Here is a 23,755-nt window from a genome sequence, read left to right on the forward strand (position 1 = left end):
GTTGCGGGGGGCTCGCAGGGGGTGTCACGGTCACGGGGAGGTTGCGGGGGGCTCGCAGGGGGGTGTCACGGTCACAGGGGAGGTTGCGGGGGGCTCGCAGGGGGTGTCACGGTCACAGGGGAGGTTGCGGGGGGGCTCGCAGGGGGGTGTCACGGTCGCAGGGGAGGTTGCGGGGGGCTCGCAGGGGGTGTCACGGTCGCAGGGGAGGTTGCGGGGGGCTCGCAGGGGGGTGTCACGGTCGCAGGGGAGGTTGCGGGGGGCTCGCAGGGGGTGTCACGGTCGCAGGGGAGGTTGCGGGGGGCTCGCAGGGGTTGTCACGGTCACAGGGGGGTTGTGGGGGGCTCGCAGGGGGGTGTCACGGTCGCAGGGGAGGTTGCGGGGGGCTCGCAGGGGGTGTCACGGTCACAGGGGGGTTGCGGGGGGCTCGCAGGGGGTGTCACGGTCACAGGGGGGTTGTGGGGGGCTCGCAGGGGGGTGTCACGGTCGCAGGGGAGGTTGCGGGGGGCTCGCAGGGGGTGTCACGGTCACAGGGGGATTGCGGGGGGCTCGCAGGGGGTGTCACGGTCACAGGGGAGGTTGCGGGGGGCTCGCAGGGGGGTGTCACGGTCACAGGGAGGTTGCGGGGGGCTCGCAGGGGGTGTTACGGTCACAGGGGGGTTGCGGGGGGCTCGCAGGGGGTGTCACGGTCACAGGGAGGTTGCGGGGGGCTCGCAGGGGGTGTTACGGTCACAGGGGGGTTGCGGGGGGCTCGCAGGGGGTGTCACGGTCACAGGGGAGGTTGCGGGGGGCTCGCAGGGGGGTGTCACGGTCACAGGGAGGTTGCGGGGGGCTCGCAGGGGGTGTTACGGTCACAGGGGGGTTGCGGGGGGCTCGCAGGGGGGTGTCACGGTCACAGGGAGGTTGCGGGGGGCTCGCAGGGGGTGTTACGGTCACAGGGGGGTTGCGGGGGGCTCGCAGGGGGGTGTCACGGTCACAGGGAGGTTGCGGGGGGCTCGCAGGGGGGTGTCACGGTCACAGGGAGGTTGCGGGGGGCTCGCAGGGGGTGTTACGGTCACAGGGGAGGTTGCGGGGGGCTCGCAGGGGGGTGTCACGGTCACAGGGGAGGTTGCGGGGGGCTCGCAGGGGGGTGTCACGGTCACAGGGGGGTTGCGGGGGGCTCGCAGGGGGGTGTCACGGTCACAGGGGGGTTGCGGGGGGCTCGCAGGGGGGTGTCACGGTCACAGGGAGGTTGCGGGGGGCTCGCAGGGGGTGTCACGGTCACAGGGAGGTTGCGGGGGGCTCGCAGGGGGTGTCTCGGTCACAGGGGGGTTGCGGGGGGCTCGCAGGGGGTGTCACGGTCACAGGGAGGTTGCGGGGGGCTCGCAGGGGGTGTCACGGTCGCAGGGGAGGTTGCGGGGGGCTCGCAGGGGGTGTCACGGTCACAGGGGAGGTTGCGGGGGGCTCGCAGGGGGTGTCACGGTCGCAGGGGAGGTTGCGGGGGGCTCGCAGGGGGTGTCACGGTCACAGGGGGGTTGCGGGGGGCTCGCAGGGGGTGTCACGGTCGCAGGGGGGGTTGCGGGGGGCTCGCAGGGGGTGTCACGGTCACAGGGGGGTTGCGGGGGGCTCGCAGGGGGGAGTCACGGTCGCAGGGGGGGTTGCGGGGGGCTCGCAGGGGGTGTCACGGTCACAGGGGAGGTTGCGGGGGGCTCGCAGGGGGTGTCACGGTTGCAGCAGGGTTGCGCGGGGGGGGGGTCCCAGGAGCTGCCTGCCCCGGCCCAGGGCCCGGCCCAGCCGGGGTGACACGTTCTGGGCCCGGGCTCCGGGTCTGGGCGGGGGGCGGGGCCCGAGCTCGCGCGCTCCCGCCGCAGGGTCCCGAGCGGCGGTTCGGTCTCACGCGCCAGGAGGCGGGGCCCGTGACGTCGCTGTGGCTCCGCGCTCTGATTGGTTCATGGAGCCCCGGATCCGGCCCCCTTCCGAATCCCTCGCCCCCCGCCATCAGTGTCTCTGGCCCAGCCCCGTCACTCCCGGCGCTGCAGCTGGGCAGGGGAATCCCCGTCACCCGGGCGGGAGAGCAAGGGGCGGGGCAATAAACGTCATTGATGACGCCATACGGGGGCGGGGAAATCGCACGTCACTCGGGCCTGACAGCCGGGGGTTCCCTTGTCACTCGGGTTTCAGAGCAAGGGGCGGAGCGAGGAACGTCACTGAGGGGAGCCCCTCGGTCTGAGCTATGCCCTGGCGCTGGATTCTCATCGGAGTCATTGACCGCTGCGCATGCGCGGTCTGACCGCGCCCGCCCCATTCCCTGCGTTCCCGGCCGTGCTCAGGCCCCGCGCCGCGCGCCCTGAGGCGGGAGCCGTTGGGAGGGGCCGTTGGTGCCGTTACTCGCTGAGGGGCTGGCCGCAGCGCAGCGCGAGGGAGCTGGGGGAGGGGCTGCGACCCCCCGGCCTGCGCTGCGGGTGGGTCCGGCGCTGGGGATCGGCCCCCCTCGGGCTCTCGGCCCCTCCTGATGCTCCCGCCGGGCGGGGGGTGCGCGGGGGACTGTGGGGGGGATTTGAACACGGGGGGGCCTGGCTGGGCAGCGGGCTGAGGGGCGCAGGGGAGGCCCTGTGAGGGGGCAGGGGGGGCCTGTGAGGGGGCAGGGGGGGAGCGAAGCTTTTGGGGTTTTTTGGTTTTTAATTTTGATTTTTTGTATTCTCAGTGCTGGTGCCTCAGACCCCCCCCCCCCCGGACCTGTCCCCCCATTGCTGAGCTCAGGACAGTGACACGGCCCCGGTCCCCCAGCCCAGCGGCAGCCATGGCTGCAGAGAGCCCCGTGGAAAGTGTCCGGGAGGAAGCGCCGCGTCCCGTCTGCCTGGAGGATTTCACAGCCCCTGTCACTCTGGAGTGTGGGCACAATTCCTGCCAGGCCCCCCTCAGCCCTCAGGGCAGAGACACTGAGCAGCAGGGACCCCTCCGGCCCAACTGGCAGCTGGCAAACGTGGTGGAACTAGCCAAGCCGCTGAGTTTCCAGGCAGCAGAGAGAGCAAGACGGGACGGGGTGTGTGGGGAGCACCAGGAGGCTCTGAAGCTGTTCTGTGAAGAGGATCAAACTCCCATCTGTGTGGGGTGTGACAGATCCTGGGATCTAACGATGGCGCCTGTACAGGAAGCTGCCCAGGAGTACAAGGTACAGAGTGACTGTCCAGTGTGATGGGAAATAACATTGGGTTTTAATTACAGGCTAATTTCACTGACTGTTACCGGGCACAGGTGTGGCACAGCTCTGTAAAGCCTTCATGGTACAAGTGATGCTGTAAAAAGTAAACGCTCTGGCTTTGTGGCAACTTACATCAAGTCTTTACAGATACCTGATGTGGGAAATGTTTCTCTGAGGCTCTGAATCCTGAAACCCAGCCCTCACTGGTGGCAGAAGGGGTGTTTGCACAAGGGAAGTTGTTAACAATCAGAGAGGTTTAGATCACAGGAGCAACAGGCCACTCGGTCAGTGAGCTGCCTTGGGACTGGAGAAGAGGAGGTTACACGCTGTTACTGATTGGAGGAACAGGACTAATTATCTGGCATTTGCCTTATAGACCCGCAGTGGCATCTGGGCCCTGCACAACACCCAGCAAGGGAAAATCCCTGCCCTAACTGGTAGGGACCTAGCTCCCTGCCCCTCAGCATCACTGAACAGTGAAGTGTGGCCCTTATGAGGGAAAGATGCCTTGATAAAGCCCCAGGCCCCGGAGGGAGAGGAGGTTTCCCGCTAAGATGCTGAACTCCTGGGCTGCTCCATGAGGGGTTAAACTCTGATGCAGCAGCTGGGCACTAGATGAGGTTGCTGGGCTGGATGCTGTGTGGGGCCCTGAGCGCCTTCACTCCACCCATAGCAGGGTTTCAGGAAGCACAGGTCTATGCCAGGCAGAACTGGGATTCAACTGGATTGTAGCAAGAGTTCAAACTGGTTAACTGATGAGCTAATGGTTATTGGTGCCAGTTACTGGTTAAACTTCCCACTGTCCCAGCAGTGCCCGCTTGCCTCTGGCAGCTACTGTCAGTCTGCAGCTGCTGGGAGTTCCTATTGGCCAGCAGTTATTGTGGCTGCCCCCAGCAGACCTTGTGAGAGATCCCCGATACCAGGAGAGCCTATTTCCACTACCAGCCCTGCCTGTCAGCAGGTTAAAAAATATTGTCATTGATAAAATTGTAATCGGTTACATGATTAGTATTCAGTATCAGAGGGGTAGCCGTGTTAGTCTGAATCTGCAAAAGCGGCACGGAGTCCTTATAGACTAACTGAAGTGTAGGAGCATAAGCTTTCATGGGCAAAGACCCACTTCGTCAGATGCATGTAGTGGAAATTTCCAGAGGCAGGTATAAATATGCAGGCCAGAATCAGGCTGGAGATGACGAGGTGGTGATTAGTATTGTTAAGTATTTTTACCTCCCTAATCCCCACCTGCAACGTTCTTTAGGAAGGTGCCACCACTGATCCATTCTCAACCGTTACAGGTGTCCTCCTGCATCCTCAGAGTATGTCTACACCACAGCGTTAATTTGAGTTATCTTAATTCGAAATAGCTTAATTCAAATTAACTAACTCGAATTAACGCGTGTACACACAAAATGCAGTCTGAATTAGCGTTTTGCTAATTTGAACTACTGCATCCATACTGAGTGGACACAGAATTGGATTTAAGGCCGGCTGGAACCAGGTCAGGGGTATCTTTGTGTGGCTGTTGCCTGAGGCTGAGGCTTGTGCTTAAGGGGACACAAACATAACCCCCCTTCTCTCCCCCCCCTTCCCCCCCTCCCCAGGCAGCCAATGCTCAGGTGTCCCTGCTTGATTTCCTGCCTTGCTGCGGGACAGCAAAGCATTTGTGTCTCGGAGTGCTCTGGTTGCTCTCACTCAAGACACCCTGGCACTCTGCAACATGGAGCCAGAGCAACCCCTGGGCACTCGGGTGCATCTTGTGGATGCGTTGCTGTCAGCCTGGCTGCACCTGCTGCAGGCTGCCATCCAGGATATCTATTGGGGGGGCTGTCAGTATCCAGGAGGCCCTGCGGGAGAGCATCCACCCTGAGGAGCACTCAGCCTCCCTGGTCTGCCCCACTGGGGGCTTGTGCCTCATTCCTCCCTCATGTCCTTCCGCTTACCCCTCCTTAACCCCCCTTCCTGATGTCCAATAAAATACCTGTATTTTCATGAACAAAAGCTCTTTATTTAACAAAACTGGGGGGGATGAAACCCTGGTGAGAGTTGGGAAAGGAGGCTGGAGAGGGGAGGAGGGAGAGGGACACCTGGGAGGAAGGATCTGGAAGGGGAAGGCAAGGAGAAGAAGGGGGAGGAGAACCTCAGGGTTGGGGGGTCTTCCCGGCCCTCCTGTCTCCCAGCACTGCGTGTGGGGGGGCCTTGGCGTCCCCGAGGGGGCGGGAGGGGGAACAGGTGGTGGGGGAGGAAGAAGAAGCGGGGAGGGGGAGCAGGAGTCGGAGGAGGAGCGATAGCTGGGGCAGCCACAGGGGCTGGAGCGGCAGCCGGCACCAGTCTCTGCACCAGGGTCTACAGGTTGTCGTGGATGGCACGGCCCTGCTCCAGCAGCTCCTGCAAGCCCTCCTGCTGCAGCTGCAGGTCTTCCTCCACCCAGCGCTCCTGGCAGCAGACCTGCCTGACATATAGTGCCAGGTGCTGCCAGTGATACTCCTCCAGGTGCCGGGTCATCCAGCTGGCCCGGGTGCGGGAGGCTGTCCTGGGCGGGGTGCTGCGCCCTGCACTCGCAGCTGGTGCAGCTGTGGAGAAACGAGACCTGCTCAGTTATCCCTGGGGACACAGTGGGTGAAACCCTGCCCCACTCTGCAAGGTGAGGACGGCAGGTCTCCGCACCATCATGTCCTGCTATCCCTGGGAGTGTGAGCTGGCCCAGGACTGCACCCATGCCCCTGTGTTGTATATTGTGTGGGGGAGTGGTGGCAGGGGAGGGGAGATGTGCCCTGCCTCTGCTGCACAGAGGGAGCTTCTGGAGAGAGGGCATTGTGCAGTGTCTGTCCCCGGGGTCAGGAGCATGTCATGTGCCTTCATACATATATTCGTGTGGGTAACAGGCCAGGGCCCCTGTGTGGCACATGCACAGGTTGCTGCATGATCTGTGGTCAGCAAGGACCACACGCGCAGTCCCTAGGTCCCCCCCCCCCCACATAAGGGGACAGTGATGGCACTCACATGTCGAGGCCTCCCTGGCCTTGGACGACACTGGCGACAAGCTTGCTGGCATGTCTCTGGGTGCCCGGGGTGCATGGCAGGCTCCCTCCAAGCTGTGATTCCAAATTAACTTTGCTGTGTAGACATACCCTCAGTCTTTTCCTGTCTCTTTTTCTATGGACAAACCCACGTCCAGGGCTGAGTCCCTGCTGGACAAGGGCAGAGTTCCACAAAATTGGGACTCTCTTAAAGGCAGATAAATTGGCTCCCAACATCTAATGGGGTTTGCCCTCGTGCTTACATCTGCTTCCTCAGGACAAATTGGAGACTCATTTGAAGACTCTGAGGGAGGAGAGAGAAAAGCTGCTGAGAAGGAAAACAACAGCAGAAGGGAAAAGCCAGGAGTATCTGGTAAGTGCTTGTGGCTATGGACCAGCAGGGACTGGCAGTGGGAGGGCTGTGATAGGAGGCAGACTCCTGTGTGGCCTTGGTGAGGTTGGGCTTGTTTGTGTTTCTCCTGGATTATGGATTGCTGGCTGAGATCCATGTGTAGGCAGGCCCTGAGCATCCATGTCAGCATGAGTTCGTGTCCAGCCTTTGTGGCTTTCCCAAGTGAGCTGAATGTCCCCTGAAGGTCTATCTGCTCACTTGGTGCATTAACGTGTTTGCTTCTTTTTCCTCTCTGGGTATCTCTGTCAGGCTGGTGCTGAGTCCTGCCTCCTGCTGCTCTGGGTCTGAATTCCCAGAGCCCATGAATGACAGAAGATGTTGCCCATGACTAAGGGACATGGGTCAAAGGAGATGCTGGGAGAGTCGCCTCTGCCGAGTAATCACAAAGTAGAGTCAAATGTCACACATTTTAGGGTTTTCCAAGAAATTCTTGCTGCTGCGTGCTGTTCCCCATGAAAGAGCTCTGGGCTCTGTCCATGCCCCTCACCAGCCCTTTCCCTGTTTTCACACAGAAATGGACCCAAGCAAAGAGGCAGATGATTGTGGCCGAGTTTCAGCAGCTGCAGCTGTTCCTGGAGGAACAAGAGCGACTCCTGCTGGCCCAGCTGGAGAAGTTAGATGAGGAGATTGGGAGGTTCCAGACTGACACTATCAGGAACCTCTCCATGCAGATTTCCCGCCTCAGTGAGTGGATCGGTGAGCTGGAGGGGAAGTGTCAGAAGCCAGCCAGTGAATTCCTGCAGGTGAGACTGAGGGAGAAACATCCCAGCTCCTCACACAGGGAAGGGAGGCTCCTGAATCACAGGTGCTGGGGTCCAGCTGTCAGATCTCAGTATAATACCTTGCGCATTGCTGCCATGTGGGTGACTCTTGTGCTTTGTAGAGTTACAGGCACAGAGCTATTAGAGATGGCAAAGCCCCATTCGCTCAGGGGATCCATGTTCCTGGGGCCAGGGCAGGGCCTCTTCCCATGTTTGCAAAATCCTTTCTGTGAGGTCCCCTGTGGGTGTCCAATGGAGCTGAGATTCTTTGTCTTTTTTTCTAGGACGTCAGAAGCGCCCTGAGTAGGTACGTGGCTCTCACTCTCCTCACACTGCAGAGCGCAGGGAAAGGGCTTGGAACTGATGTTAGCACCACATCTCCACAGGGCTCTACAGCCAGGTGTTAGATACAAATATCTCTGACTCATTTAATTCTGAGGGTCTCATCCTCGCACTTTAGACTCTGGAATTCCCCATTCAGGACACAGTCTGACCTCAGGTGTTTCCTAGAGCTCTCACCTCCCTGGGGACTGGCTACTTCAGGACTGTGGGGTGGAACATGGGCATGTCACTGCTGGGCACATTCAGCCCAGAGCAGCAGGGACCAAGAGTCTGTCCCACCTGAGGGCTGTTTGGAGACCTGTGTGAAGGAGCGTGGGAGGGGGGAGCTGGTGTCTCACTGTAGTCCCTAGTGGACAGATTCTTTCAGCCCTTCACCTGGGAACCTTCTGTTCCTCGGTGCCTGGGCCAAGGAGTAAGTTGGCCGCAGAGACTCAATTCCCCTTTAGTCCTCCAGCCAGTCTCCCCAGACCAGAAGTGAAGAACAGCAATGGGACCTTTGAGGGGAAGGTTGCACGGCCATGGGATGTGTTGTCCCTGCTCTCAGGCTGGGAGAATTGGAGGATTCTAACCCCAGGCCTGTTAGAGCTGAGACTTACTAGCCAGAACTTATCAGCAGTAAACTAAATACAATCACATGGAATTGTTTCTGTCCAGGTGTGAGACGGGGCAGTTCCAGCTGCCAGAGATTTCCCCTGAACTGGAAGAACAAGTCAGCAGTTTCTCCCAGAAAACGATTGCTCTGTCGGAGACTCTGAGGCAGTTCAAAGGTACCTGGAAGGGATGGATGAGGGGAAAGTGGTTCAAGTATCTGAGATTATTGAATCTGGACTCTGAAGCCAACCTTCCCCTGCCTCAATTCCCACATGGAGAATGACGGCCACATCACTCTGCTCTCCTTAGAGACACTGAGCGAACAGACCCAAGTGCTTGCAGATAGAGCCAGGGGTTTGCAAACACTGAACCTCCCATTCAGAGATCAAAATGGCCAAAGTTACTGTGATGGCTACGTGTCCCACCACCACCGCTCCAGGATATGATAAGAGGCAGTGAGTGAATGAGAAACCAAGTGGGAGGGGGTGAGGAGGGAAGAGTAAGTCTCACAGCTTCTCTCTCCTGGGATGGGTGTGAGGCTGCAGGGATGTTGGATGCATGGCTGGGAGGTGCCCGAGTGAGAGAGGAAATGAAAGTTTCAGACTCTTTTATACTAAATACCTGAGTGTGTGTGTATCTGGTCTCTGATACAATTGAAATGCAGAGTTCAGAGTGGGGACATTGTTATAAAGAGGAGAACCTAGAATCTCACCTCTCTTATCCCTTCGCCCACTAGACACTCTGTCCTCTGCACTGGAGAGAGGAAGATTAAAATCCCTGGGAGCTTTCAGACAAGGTGAGTTTGCAGGTGGAGATTCTTTAAATGATGAGAAAATTCCTGTGAAAACATCTTAATGGGATTGTCATTGAAGTTACCAACCAAACCCAGCGACCACGGTGCACACAGCCCTAAATCTCACCCACTGATCAGTGAGGAGTCCCAGGGGTGCTGCATGGGGACCTGTGGACACTTTGAGAAACACTGGTCTGTGAGTTTGTGATGCTAAAGGGGTGAAGTTAAAGCACACAATGGACGGCACCTTCAGGCTCAGATTTCACTGCTCAGTCAGTTTCAATCTGGGGTTGGTTTCAAACAATGAATAGGCTGAAAGGCTTGTAGCTGACTGGCTTCCACTGTATCAGTTTGTTCAAGGCAAGAAACTGCTGGATCCCCAAGGGCTGTTAAGTCTAGTGCAGGCCTGGGTAAAATACAGCCCATGGGCCAGATCCACCCCACGGATGCCACTCCCCATCTGCAAGTCATTCAGAAAGTGACTGTGAACCCAGAGGGGAGGGGAGAAGGCTTCAGGTGCTGCTTCTACCCCCAGGACAATCTCATTGGCTGGTTTCTGGCCAGAAACAAAGCACCGTGCCCCCTCCCCTCTGGATTATAATTATTCACACATGCACATGGCCCTGCAGCCAATGAGAGGGTCGGGCAGGCTCCCTGCCTGCCTACGATGCTTGGGCTCTGGCCAGGAGTCACTCAGATAAGTCTCCTATCCAGAGCTTGCCTCTGCCACCCCAACCTCTCCCTTCCCCTCCTAATCTCTGCTCCCCACTCCTGCCCTCTGCTCTGCATACCCAAACTCTGTCCTCCTCCTGCAGCTATATATGCAAGAGCTCTCAGTGGTCAGAAACCCACAGCCCCTTATTAGTCCACCAAGTCATTTCTCTAAATTAAAGTTACTTTAAATATCTAATGAGTAGTTGGCTAATCCAGCGTCCTAGATCACAGCCTGCCTCCTTCACCCAAACTCCCTCCTAGACCCCTCTACCTGTCCTGCATCCCACACCATTATCCCAAGCTTCCTTCTTCTCCCAATGTCCATCCCAGACCCTGCATTTTGTGCATTAATGTCATGGAAGAGTGCAGCTCTCAGCCACTTTCCATTTGCCCCCCATCAAAATGTATTGCCCACACCATCGGGTGGATACGGCTCAGTGAGAGCCAATAAGTGAAAGCTGAAGCCAGACTATTTTAGGCTAGAAAAGAGGCACAAATGTTTGATAGGGAAGCAGATTAGCTACTGAAACAAATGAACAAAGAACTGGTGGATTCTCTCATCTCTTGATGTCTTCAAATCACTGGGGGACTTTCTTGAAAGTACACTGTGGGGAATCAGAGCTTTGTGCCTGGGTAACCGGACTAAGTGTAATGGCTTGTGCCACAGAGGGGGATTGCATGACTAAGGGTATCTTCTGATCCCATGAATCCATGAATTTTAAGAGCTCTTCCTGCAAACACTCAGCACACGTGTTTAATAATAAGCATCTGAATGGTGGTGTTAACTTCACTGACTCTCTGTTGTGGAAAGGGTTTATAACGTCTCTGTCAGATGAGAGAGCAAAGTTTATGCTGCAAATCTGTGAATGAAGACTAAGGGTTTTAAATACAGCAGTCTGCATTTGGCCTATGTCCATGTTCAGGCAGATGAATATGTGGCTTGTTATCAGAAACACTGGGTGCTGAGAACTAAATCCCATTGTTGCAGACGCAGTAATGTTGTAACTCACGCCAGGTACAGAGAGAAATGAATATGGATTTGGGATCTAACTTCTGTTTCTGGAATATCTAGACTAAAACTTTTACCCACAATGGCAGAGTCTAGCATGTGTCTCACCACGGACAGAGTCTGGGCAGAATGGGGGTGTGGAAAGGATTAAAGCCCCTTCTAAAATGTCTCTAATTCACCTTCTCCCCCTGCCAGGCTGCAGAACACCCATGTCTGTCTCTAGCTCAGCTCCCAGCCTTCAGAGCCAGGGACAGGAAATGGCCGTGGCGGAGCCTGTGAGCTTCGAGGAGGTGGCTGTGTACTTCTCTGAGGAGGAATGGGCTCTGCTGGACCCGGGCCAGAGAGCCCTCTACAGGGATGTGATGCAGGAGAATTATGAGGCTGTGAACTGGCTGAGTAAGGATTCCTGTCCCCTTGGGTAACAGCAGGTGGGTGGGCTCTGGAGCATCTGGGTTGTGTTTGGTTCAGGGTTACTCATTGCCTCTGCCCCCAATGTCAGGAGTATCTGCCATAATAATCCTGGCTCTTGTGTGAAAGACTGTCCCCTCCATGCTCCCTCCCAGGGAAGGCAGGTTCAAGGATATAACAATGGCTCTTCCCACACCTAAGGTTTCGCTGCACTTCCCCCGCTATCTTGCCCATCTTGTATTTTGACCAGACGTGTGAGTGGAAGGGCTCAGGCAGGAACAGCTGGTACCAGAGGTCTTGATCTGGCTGCTGTTAGTGGCTTCAGGGTCCCCGTGCAGCAGTGTGCTCAGCGATTGGAAGGAGGGTGCGGTTCCCAGAGTCCCTCCCTGCCTGTAGCTAATCTCTGTGACATGCTGGTATTTGTCAGTGGGAGGGGCTGGATGCTGGCGCTGAGGGAGGATGGATGAGGCAGTTGACGCTCTGCAAGTATTTTGTCTGAGGTAGCTCTGTAGTAGAGAAACGTGAGCAGAGCTCCCCTTGCATTTCAGGCACAGGCTGGGTTTCCTTTCAAAAGTTCAGCTTCATTCTCTCTGGGGTTCACTTGCCTCTCTGTGCAGTGGAGATAAATCATGTCATCTGTCTTGTCTTTTTATATCTTCAGGTAGGAACTTTTTCTTCCTGTGTGAATGTCTGGCTTCATGCTCAGGAGACCTGTGTTCAGTTCTCTGCCTCTGTCATAGACTTCCTGTGTGACCTTGATCAAGTCCCTTAGACTCTCTGTGTGCGGTCGCCTCTCTCTGTAATAGCTATTATAGTGTGTCCTTGTTTCTCAGGACTGGGAAGGATACCTACACTAAAGAGGGGTGATGCTTAACTCCATATGAGCATCCCAATAGCACAGTGGGGTCCTGATTTACACCAGAGTTCCCAGGTGCTGCTGGGTTTGATAATTTTGCTTCCCATAGCGACTGCAGTGCCCTATGAATTGCTGCTAGCGCCACAGAGCATCATTACAGCTGTTCAGGGTGGGTGGCTCTTTCTGGAGCCTTGATGCCAGCAGCACTGTCAGAGCGTGCAGCTTATCCAAGCAGCACACCACAGGGTTACTGCTAAGAAAGACCCATGCTCCATTCAGAGGCTAAGGCACTCGGCCAGGTTTATTGTGAAAGGAGCAGGGTGCTAGTGTCCCAGCACCTCAGGCACAGGTATAATGAGACTTGTTCCAACCCAATAATGATACCAGCTCAGTCAGCAGCTAGAACACTGCCCCTCAGCCAGTATCAACATGCCCCTTCTGTGACTTCTTTTCTCACATTGACACAAACAAAATTAATGTTGCATTCAATGTGTTGCTATCCCCCTTGGCCTTCTCCCTGTTTGTTTGAACAAAACATCCATATCCATTATCCCCTCATCCCGTTCATGTGCACAAGGGTCAGTGAGCTATTTGGTAGGACTGTGTGTTTGCAGTCCCTGCAGAGAGCGGTGTTGATTGCCCTCCTCCTGCTCAGGAATGTGATTTCTTGATTAGTTGATAGCAGTGCTCCACCATTCTGCCAAAGCCTGGCTTGTTTTAATTAAAAAATAATGGACATAAACAAGATAATCCTAGTCATCAGATCAGAATTTTCCCATTGACTCGGCACACAGCATGCTTCGCACAAGCTTTCTTGCGATTGTGTAACACTGGTAGTACAATGGTCTCCATGGTCACATCACAGGTGGCTCTTCCAAACACTAAATGCAGGTCCAAGAAGGGGTGGAAGCAAAGCTGAGGGGAAGGCACTCACAAGGTGCAAATGTGGTAGATTGTGTGTCTCCCTGGAGCGGCCCGAAATCAAAGGCCAGGCTCACCGGAAGAGGCAGGCTGGGAAACCACACAAAGGCTGCTGCTGGCAGAGTAGTACCAAGGCTACAGACAAGGAGCTGAGTAACAGCCACAAGCATCAGAGAAGCAGCACGGCCCAGCTTCACCCTGGCTGGTTGCTGGAGAAGCCTAGCGCCACCCTGGGCAGCCACAGGAACGGCAGCTGTTGTGGGCAGCTAGCAGGGCTCACCCAGACACAGGTAGTTGGGATCAGGGCTCAAGAGCATAGGTAGGGCCTGAAGCAGCCTGCCAAGGATTCACTTAGCTGCTCAGGCAACTTCCTCTGTCTTAGAATCATAGAATCATAGAATAATAGGACTGGAAGGGACCTCAAGAGGTCATCGAGTCCAGCCCCCCGCCCTCAAGGCAGGACCAAGCACCGTCTACACCATCCCTGCCAGATGTCTATCTAACCTGTTCTTAAATATCTCCAGAGAGGGAGATTCCACCACCTCCCTTGGCAATTTATTCCAATATTTGACCACCCTGACAGTTAGGAATTTTTTCCTAATGTCCAATCTAAACCTCCCCTGCTGCACTTTAAGCCCATTACTCCTTGTCCTGTCCTCAGAAACCAAGAGGAACAAATTTTCTCCTTCCTCCTTGTGACACCCTTTTAGATATTTGAAAACCGCTATCATGTCCCCCCTTAATCTTCTTTTTTCCAAACTAAACAAGCCCAGTTCATGAAGCCTGGCTTCATAGGTCATGTTCTCTAAATCTTTAATCATTCTTGTCGCTCTTCTCTGTACCCTTTCAAATTTCTCCACATCTTTCTTGAAATGTGGCGCCCAGAACTGGACACAGTACTCCAGCTGAGGCCTAACTAGTGCAGAGTAGAGCGGCAGAATGACTTCACGAGTTTTGCTTACAACACACCTGTTGATACAACCTAGAATCATATTTGCTTTTTTTGCAACAGCATCACACTTTTGACTCATATTCAACTTGTGGTCCACTATGACCCCTAGATCCCTTTCTGCCATGCTCCTTCCTAGACAGTCGCTTCCCATCTTGTATGTATGGAACTGATTGTTCCTTCCTAAGTGGAGCACTTTGCATTTCTCTTTATTAAACCTCATCCTGTTTACCTCTGACCATTTCTCTAACTTGCTAAGGTCATTTTGAATTATGTCCCTCTCCTCCAAAGAAGTTGCAACCCCACCCAGTTTGGTATCATCTGCAAACTTAATAAGCGTACTCTCTATCCCAATATCTATCTTGGGCCTTCTTCTGGCCCAAGTAGAACATCTGAGCCAAAGAGCAGGGGGAGCCCAGCCCACCAGCCAGGAGCTTTGTGGACAGAGCCTTGGGGAGCTAGAGCTAGTCCTTCTTCTCCAAGTCCTAGTGACCTGGCATGTGGCCGCTACAGTCTGAGCCCTGTCTGGGGGCTTTGGTGTCAGACCTGCCAGCCCTCCCTAGGGCTCCCCTTCTGAGCAGTGTGTCCCTGTCCTGCCCTGAGATACTGGGGATGAGGGGGATGGAATGGGCTTTGAGGGGGACTGAGTTGTACCCTAGAGAGTGCAGCAGAGTGCTCAGCTCCCCTGGGGAAAGAGCTGGGCCATTCTCAAGGTGGGGGGAGGGGATGCACCTGTACTGCAGTTGTGTGCGTGTCCTTGGCTCTTGTACCAGCCAGATCCCAGTCTCTGCAAGGTGGGGAAAGGAGCCTCTCTGGATGGGTGACTCAGATCCTGGCTCTGGAAGCAGTAATAGCAGAGACCTTAATGAACAAGATCAGCCCTTGATTAATTACTCTCCAAACAGGATTTCCACTCTCTGAAGCTCCTGTGATCTGGGTGGAGCGAGAGGAGGAGTTGCAGGTCCCAGATCACCAGAGCTGTGAGGAAGGGGAGATCATCAGTGCTCACCTGTGTGGATGCCAATCAGTTACATTTCCTCAGAAACCAGCTTATAGCAGGTGTTACTTGTGTGTTTTCATGAAGTCTGTCTGACTCTTCAGCCTGTCTTCAACTTGAGCCAGAGTGTGGTGGATGAGGAAAGGCTGGGTTTTCTCTTCTGTGGAAGAGTTCTGAAGAAGGAGGGTGAACTCAGCTCATGATAATTCAATCATTATTTGAGCGTGTGTCCCCTTTTCTATTCCTCTTTCAGAGTTTTCTTTCAGCTCATCATAGAGAATAACTCCTGTCTGGATTATTTCTCTATCCCAACAGGTGATGGGATGCTGCCTGAGAACCGTGATCTTGTGCAGCAGGAGGGATCGGAGCAAGTGTCTCCATGTGGGATGTTACTGGGAAGACCTGAAGGGCATGTTTCCCAGATACGTGAGCAGGGAGAGACTTGTGAGAGTCAGCATAGCCCAGAAAGGCAGCATGGAAACCATCCAGGAGGGGGACAGGATAAATCAAGTCACAGGAGCAGAGGAGAGAAAAGAAATACAGAAACCATTCAACAGAAAATCCCCCATCGACAGTCACCCTGCACTTGTAGTGACTGTGAAACTCCTATTGAACATCAAAGAGCCCACACAGGAGAGAAGCCATTCAAGTGCTCCGACTCTGGGAAAAGCTTCAGTCAGCACTTGCGCTTTACGAACCATCAGATACTACATATAAGAGAGACACCCCATAACTGCTCTGACTGTGGGAAAAGCTTTAGTAGAAGTGAACACCTTGTTAGACATAGGAGAACCCACACAGGAGAGAAACCTTTCAATTGCTCTGACTGTGGGAAAAGCTTTCTGAGCAGCTCACACCTTGTTACACATAGGAGAGCCTGTACGGGGGAGAAACCCTTCAACTGCTCTGACTGTGGGAAAAGCTTCCATCAGAATTCATGCTTTGTTAACCATAGGAGGACCCACTCAGGAGACAAACCTTTCAATTGCTCTGAGTGTAGGAAAAGCTTCAGTAGAAGTGAACACCTTGTTAGACATAGGAGAACCCACACAGGAGAGAAACCTTTCAATTGCTCTGACTGTGGGAAAAGCTTTCTGAGCAGCTCACACCTTGTTACACATAGGAGAGCCTTTTAGGGGGGAGAAACCCTTCAACTGCTCTGACTGTGGGAAAAGCTTCCATCAGAATTCATGCTTTGTTAACCATAGGAGGACCCACTCAGGAGACAAACCTTTCAATTGCTCTGAGTGTAGGAAAAGCTTCAGTAGAAGTGAACACCTTGTTAGACATAGGAAAACCCACACGGGAGAGAAACCTTTCAATTGCTCTGACTGCGGGAAAAGCTTCAATGAGAATTCAGAGCTTGTTATCCATAGGAGGATCCACACAGGGGAGAAACCTTTCAATTGCTCTGACTGTGGGAAAAGCTTCAGGAAGAAGTCAAACCTTGTTACACATAGGAGGAGACACACAGGAGAGAAACCTTTCAATTGCTCTGACTGTGGGAAAAGTTTTATCGGGAGATCAGACCTAGTTCTCCATAGGAGAACTCACACAGGAGAGAAACCTTTCAATTGCTTTGACTGCGGGAGATGCTTCAGTCAGAAGTCAGTGCTTGTTAGACATAGAACAACCCACACAGGAGAGAAACCTTTTACTTGCTCTGACTGTGGGAAAAACTTCAGTAGAAGCTCACACCTTGTTAGACATAGGAGAACCCACACATGAGAGCTACCCTTCACCTGCTCTGACTGCAGGGAAAGCTATAGTCGGTGCTCCTGCCTTACTAACCATCAGATAAAACATACAAGAGAGTTGCCTCATAACAGCTCTGATTGCAGAAAAGGTTTCAAACACAGGTCAAACATTAACATAAGAACGGCCATACTGAGTCAGACCAAAGGTCCATCTAGCCTAGTATCCTGTCTTCCAACAGTGGCCAGTACCAGGTGCCCCTGAGGCAGTGGACCGAAGATCATGCTCAAGCAATTTTTCTCCTGCCATCCTTCTCCAGCCTTTGACAAACAGAGGGCGAGGGGCACCATTGCTTACCCCCTCGCTAATATCCTTTTATGGGGGACCTAATCTCCATGATTTTATGTAGCTCTTTTTTAACCTCTGTTACAGTCCTAGCCTTCACAGCCTCCTCTGGCAAGGAGTTCCACAGGTTGACTGTGTGCTGTGTGAAGAAGAACTTTCTATTATTACATTGCTTTACAGCCAAAATGCTTCTGAAATAACTGTAGTCAAACTTTACTAATTCTGGGTCACAGAACGAAAATGATGCTTAAAATTGTTGATTGGCTCTAGTTTTCAAGATATGCTATTGGGTCAGTATATACGACCCTTGACTTGCGAATGGCGGAGGATAAGTGAGTTATAAAGGGAAGGGATCTCAATTTAAACCAGAAATGACTAAAATACACCTTTGACTGGATCTATGAATAAATCTATGACTGGGTTTGGACAGTACTTGCTTTTTAGGCAAAACAATGAATGATGCAATCTGAAGCTGGTATGAATTTCATCATGTTATTCCTAGAAGTCATGGATGTTTGGCTGCATAATGGCAATGTTTTGCCATCAATTCCTGCTGGTCATGTAGTCCATATGAAGGAAACCTATGACAACATGAAACAACTTTTGAGGTGCATAAACTATGACCAACATCAGTGGCAGCTTTGTGGCGATTTGAAGGGTGTTGCTCTCTTGCTTGGTCTGCAGACTGGATACACAAACTTTCAAGTACCTCCGTAGAAAATTTTCAAGGTTAAGTGAAGCTAAGATAAAGGAAGGTGTCTTTGTTGGTCCTCAGATTCGTGAACTTCTTTGAGATGGTGCATTTGACCATGCACTGCATGGCAAGGAAAAAATGGCATGGAAAGCCTTCCAGTTAGTGGCAATAAATTTTCTCAGAAACAACAAGGCAGACAACTACAGGTTGTTGGTGGAAAACCTCCTCAAGGCATACAAAAGCCTTGGTTGCAACATGTCACCAAAGATACATTTTTTGCACTCTCAGTTAGATTTTTTTCCACTGAACTGCGGAGCAGTGAGCAATGAGCACGGCAAGCGATTTCACCAGGACATTGCAACAATGGAGAAACGCTATTAGGGCAAATGGAGCCCATCAATGCTTGCAGACTATTGCTGGACAGTGACAAGAGATGGTCCATTTAATGAATACAAGAGACAAGCCCAGAAACGCCATGTAGACACTGAATAGGACTAAACTATGTACATAATAGTTTTTTGCTTTTTGTTTCATAATAAATTTTATTTATATAACCCTTTTGCTGATTTTTAAAGTGTTACATAAAAAGGACAGGTGAAATATTATCATGTAAAGCAAACAAATGCATGAAAAGACCTAGGTTTACAATTTATGATTAAAACTCTACTATCTACACAATATACATAGACATAAAATGTAAAAACTTAACTATCTTGGAAACAGAAGCCAATCAGTTGTTTTAATTGTCATTATTGAATTTAGCACATCAAAATACATAATAAATAGCACATTTTATCTCTGAAGCAGATGACTTCTTAAAAAATTGTAGACCAGTGTTAGTTTTAAACCTGCTACCCACTAATTTCATTTGGTGTCCTCTAGTTCTTATATTATGGGAACAAGTAAATAGTTTTTCTTTATTCATCCTTTCCCCATCACTCATGATTTTATACACCTCTATCATATCCTCCTCAGGCCCTTCTTTCTGAACTGAAAAGTCTCAGTCTCTTTAGCCTCTCCTCATATGGGACCCATTCCAAACCCCTAATCATTTTAGTTGCTCTTTTCTGAACTATTTTAATGCCAAAATATCTTTTTTGAGGTGAGGAGACCACATCTGTTCACAGTATTCAAGATGTGAGCGTGCTGTAGATTTATATACGGGCGGTAAGATATTCATCTTATTTTCTGTCCCTTTTTTAATAATTCCTAGCATCCTATTTGGTTTTTTGACTGCCGCTGCACACTGAGGTCACTTTCAGAGAACTATCCACGATAACTCCAAGATCTCTTTCCTGATTAGTTGTAGCTAAATTAGCCCCCATCATATTGTATGTGTAGTTGGGTTTATTTTTTCCAATGTGCATAACTTTACACTTATCCACATTAAATTTCATTTGCCATTTTGTTGTCCAGTGACTCAGTTTGGTGAGATCTTTTTTTGAAGTTCTTCATAGCCTGCTTTGGTCTTGACTATCTTGAACAGTTTAGTAACGTCCGCAACCTGGCTACCTCACTGCTCACCCCTTTCTCTAAATCATTTATTAATAAGTTGAATAGGATTGGTCCTAGGACTGACTCTGGGGGAACACCACTGGTTACACCTCTCCATTCTGAAAATTTACCGTTTATTCCTCCCCTTTGTTTCCTGTCTTTTAACCAGTTCTCAATCCATGGAAGGATCTTCCCAATTATCCCATGATAACCTAATTTCCACAAGAGCCTTTTGTGATGTACCCTGTCAAGGCTTTTTGGAAATCTAAGTACACTATATCTACTAGATTCCCCCTTGTCCACGTGTGTGTTAAACATAAGACAACCTACAGACGAGAGAGAACTATTCAGCTGCTCTGACTGTGGGGAAAGCTTCAGTCAGAGCTCAACTCTTGTTAGCCATTGGAGAACCTACAGTGGGAAGAAACCTAGAACCTGAGTTCCCTGTAAGCTATGTGGCTAGGTGGCTGTGCCTCAGCCTATTAAATGCCATGTGAGCTTATAGGGCTTTGGTGGGGAGAGATACCTCTACCCACTGGTCTCAACCCCAGCCCAGTCCTGCTGTGGCTAGAGGACAGTTGGCTATCCCATGGCCCCAGGGCCAGAGTTACCATGGCAGGGAGAGGTGGGTCTCCCTCCTCCCCCTTCACAGTAACACGTGTGCTGGGGCAGCGAGAGCTCGTGGGAGTCTTTTCTCCTTGATGTAGCCTTTCAGTGGCCTACATGTCAGTCCCCTCCATCTTTAAGATCACAGCCCCAGCTAGAGCCTTCAACCAGTAGTCCTAAGATTTTCCATCCATGAGTAGAGTGAGTTTTTTCTTGTGCACAAAGAGTGACATCCTGTGCACTTGTTCAGATGTGTGCCTACATGGCACCCATGAGTTAATGAGTTTTACACACACACACACATGCAATTTAAATTATGGAAGAAATATACTAAACCAAAGGATAATTAGCAAGGTGCGTGACCCTGCACACATGCACCCTGAAAACGTACCAGCTTGGCACCCAGTCTCATTCCAACCCAGCCTTGCTCTATTTTTCCTGCATCCATGAGCTCCCCATCTCCTGCACCCCCATCCTGTGCACCCTTTGCCACCAACCCTGCCTTGTGCCCCTAACTTCTGCAGTGTCCCCTTCATCCGAACCCCTGCACTTTCCTCCCAGTCTAATCTAGTCATAGTGTAGTAATTTGTAAAGGATAAAAAATGAATGCACCATCCCTAGCCATTGACTCTAAAGCTCATTCTGCAGCTGCAAGTTAATGACATTCAGAAGATGAATTTAGGGATATCACCAGAAAACTTTATCCAGCTCTTTTTCTTCAGACCACATTACTTCACTGTATATAGGACACAATCTAATTATAGATTGTATTTCTTATAGTATCTGCATGCTTTAGACCCATCAGTCATAGAAAAGTCCCTTTAATATATCATCAATTGCATATTGATTTAGCATCAATAGAAGATAATCAACAGCATTAAAGTTTTAGTTGCCTCTACATAGTGCATGTGTGTGTGTGAGAGTGAGAGAAATAACTTCCACGGGGACAAAAATAATCATTGGCACAATCAACACTATTGATGTGATTGATGCCTTCACAAATGACAAGAATATTGAGGGTCAGAGAGAATTGTTCTCCTTGACATGATTTAGGCTGTTAAATATGAACAGGGCGCAGAACATTTCTCTAGTCATCTGCCATCTATTTTATCCCTCAGATAACCTGCAGATTTACCTTTGAGATCCCAAGGTGGCGATCTTTAATGAAGTGGAGTTGGAACCAGACCTCTACCACATGGCCCCAGTCTCTAGAGCAGCCAGTCCCTCACCACTCTGGGTCCTTGGCTTTGGCTACTGGAGCAGCTGCTGGAGTGAGCCCCCCCACCACATGGCTCTGGGCCGGGGCTGCTGAAGCCCTCACTGCCTGTGATGCTGCTGCGGCTCAGACCCTGGCCAAGTCTGTCAAAGCATGCAGTACCCACAACACAGCTATGGCTGAAGCAGGCCCCCATTGTGGCTGTGGCTCTGCCACTGTCCAGGACTGCTAGAATAAGCACCGTCTGCCGCACAGCCCACCCTGGAGCAGTTGAGTACTCACTGTGTGGCTCTGCTTTGGAGGTGGGTGGGCTTCAGCCTGAGGGAACCCTGCCCTCAACCCTCCACACTGCAAACCTCATCCCTGAGGCTCTCATCCCTAGCCCCACCCCAGAGCCAGACCTCACACCTTTGTTCTCCAACTCTTTGCCCCAACCCTAAGTCCCTTCCCACAATCCAAATCCCCTGAGCCTCACTCTGGCCACATGAGCTAACTTTTTTGTACCAATACAGAGATTGTGTGTCATACATTCCCTCCCTGTGGGTACCCTGTCACGCAGTCGGGCTGAGCCCAAGCTGTGTCCTGGAATCCCCGAAAAACAAATCCTAATATCCTGTTTCCAATTGTCCAGCAGAGGCCCTTTTATTAATGAAACCCAGCCCCTTAATTAACAGAAGCATCACCACCTCAGCTGAGGTCTATGAATAGAGTCCTTGATTAACACAAGCCTCGCCTTCTCCAGGCTGGGGCTCCCCAGTGAGGGGTTTGGATCAACAGAAACACAGCCTTCCAGGCTAAGGTCCTGCAAGAAATGTCCTTACTTAGCAAGTGCACAGCCTTCTCGGCTCAAGACCAATGACAGGGAACTCTTAGCGTGGGCTAGCAAAGTGGTCGGCCCCTGGGTTGGAGATAGCGGGACCCAGGCCCTCTTCCTCCACTGGGTCCCAAATCAGAGCCCTAAGCGCAGGGAAACATTCCACTGACTGGGTTGCTGCGAACGAGCCAAAACTCACCAACCCCCACAGGGTCATTCAAGTATTCCCTCCCTGAGCCAGTTTCTTCTATACAGCAGCTGCCCTACCTGGGCTGGGGCCACCGAAGAACTCGGTGCCCATGATGCCACCAGGAGCCCATTGGGGGCTTGTATCTCCAAGAGGCTCTGGAGGAGAGTTTCAGACAAGGACACCTGTGAGACTCTCCCCTGGGCATCCCCACAAGGGGCCTCTACATTGCCCTCTGTGCCTCTCTCCCCCTCCCCCACCTTTCCCCTGCTCTCCTTTCCCACTTTCCTCTCCCCCTGCCGGTAAAACAAACTTGACTTTTCCCTGCTGAAAGAACGAACTGTGGTTTTCATGTGGGGAATGTAGAAGTGGGGAGGGGCTGTGGGGAGGGGCTGGGTAAAGAACCTGGGAGGGAGGAGGAGGCTGGTGAAGAGGTGAGGAAGGGAGAGGTGGGGCTCAAAGATGGGGCTGGAACTGGCGCCTGCCTCTGGTGGCCCCACTGCTTCATGGGCGGGGGCCTCAGTAGCCATGGAATGGCTCCAGGGGAAGAAGCCAGAGGAGCAGGGGCAGCTGCAGGCTCAGAGGGAACTGGAGCGGGAGTGAGTTTGGGTTGGGGAGGGCCAGCTGCCAGGCCACTGAAGCAGACAACCAAGCAGTTGGCAGCAGCACTATGTGCCTAGTACATGCTCCAGGCCACCTGGAAATATTGAACCTTTCTCTGGCTTGGGTGCCTCCTCCCTGCAGGGAGCCTTGGGATAGCCACTGTGGCAGCAGGAATTTGGACATTGTCACTCCATTGGGAACAATGGAGGGAGGAGAAGAGTTTCCCTGCTATTGGAGAAAGCAGGCCAGGCCAAGGCCCTTTTAGCCACTGGGTCGGTGCAGGCTGGAGCATCCCCCCACCAGTTCTCTGGCCTACCTGCAAAGCTCTCAGCCTTCTCTTGTTTCTGCTTCCCTGTCCATAGCAAGCAGCTAAACAAGGGCATGTCACCAAACCAAACAGCCCTGTGGCTAGAAACCACAACCTTGGTGTTATTAGCACCACTCTCTAACCAACTGCACTCACCAGCCTACAGAAACCTACCTCGTAAGTAACACTTTCAGGGGGGTATCGCAGGCAGCTGCAGGGATGTCTCTGCAGCTGCTAAGGGCTCTTCCCTGGCAGAGACACTAGTGACTCACTGTGATGTGGGCTGGCTAGTCCAGATGCTTTGAGGTTTGGTCAAGGTGGCTGGTGGCCAGCATGGCGCGCTGAGACCCAGGGCAAAGAGGCAGCCAGAATCTCTTGCTGCCAGCACCTTGCCTCCTGGCTTCTTCCCTGTCGGCAGCAGCTGCAGCCCCTTTCAACCACATGGTCAGGCCAGGAAGGGAGGCAGGAATGGGGCCAAGTAGCGAGTCAGTCTGAGGAAGGCAGGAAAATCTCGTCTTGCCTTGCAGGGCCGCTGGCAACAGCTTCTCTCTTGTGCGCTGCTGAGGAGAAAAATGCACTGAAAGGGACCATAAAGACCAATTTAGATGAGCACTTAGAGGTGGGCACCTGTTAGCGCCATCGGGACAAGAGTTGGAGTCTTGCAGCTGCTGGAACCACACGTGAGAACATCAGGGGAAGCAGCAAGCTCCAGCCAGATTGTAAGTTCCAGGGCCCCTCCGAACCAGAGACTGAGCTCCGGGTGCGTCAGACACCCGGCCTGTGGAAAAGGAAGTCAAAGCACAGGAACTAGAAGGGCTTACACTTGTCAGAAAAGAGCGTAGCTGT

The 23,755-nt window shown here is 52.5% G+C and overlaps 1 protein-coding gene across 1 annotated transcript; it reads left to right on the forward strand.

The window, feature by feature from the left end:
* The first annotated feature begins 1,982 nt into the window (after nucleotides 1-1,982).
* LOC142820480 (uncharacterized) lies at nucleotides 1,983-22,298 on the forward strand. The gene is given in 10 exon segments (XM_075909465.1): nucleotides 1,983-2,438; nucleotides 2,681-3,148; nucleotides 6,473-6,568; nucleotides 7,120-7,350; nucleotides 7,653-7,675; nucleotides 8,365-8,477; nucleotides 9,038-9,097; nucleotides 11,013-11,213; nucleotides 15,264-16,078; nucleotides 16,080-22,298. Coding segments are annotated over 9 exon segments (2,508 nt in total). The 5' UTR covers nucleotides 1,983-2,438; nucleotides 2,681-2,776; the 3' UTR covers nucleotides 16,677-22,298.
* Nucleotides 22,299-23,755: the final 1,457 nt, after the last annotated feature.

This window comes from Pelodiscus sinensis, chromosome 26 (genome assembly GCF_049634645.1).
Source record: "Pelodiscus sinensis isolate JC-2024 chromosome 26, ASM4963464v1, whole genome shotgun sequence".
In the NCBI taxonomy this organism is placed as follows: domain Eukaryota; kingdom Metazoa; phylum Chordata; order Testudines; family Trionychidae; genus Pelodiscus; species Pelodiscus sinensis.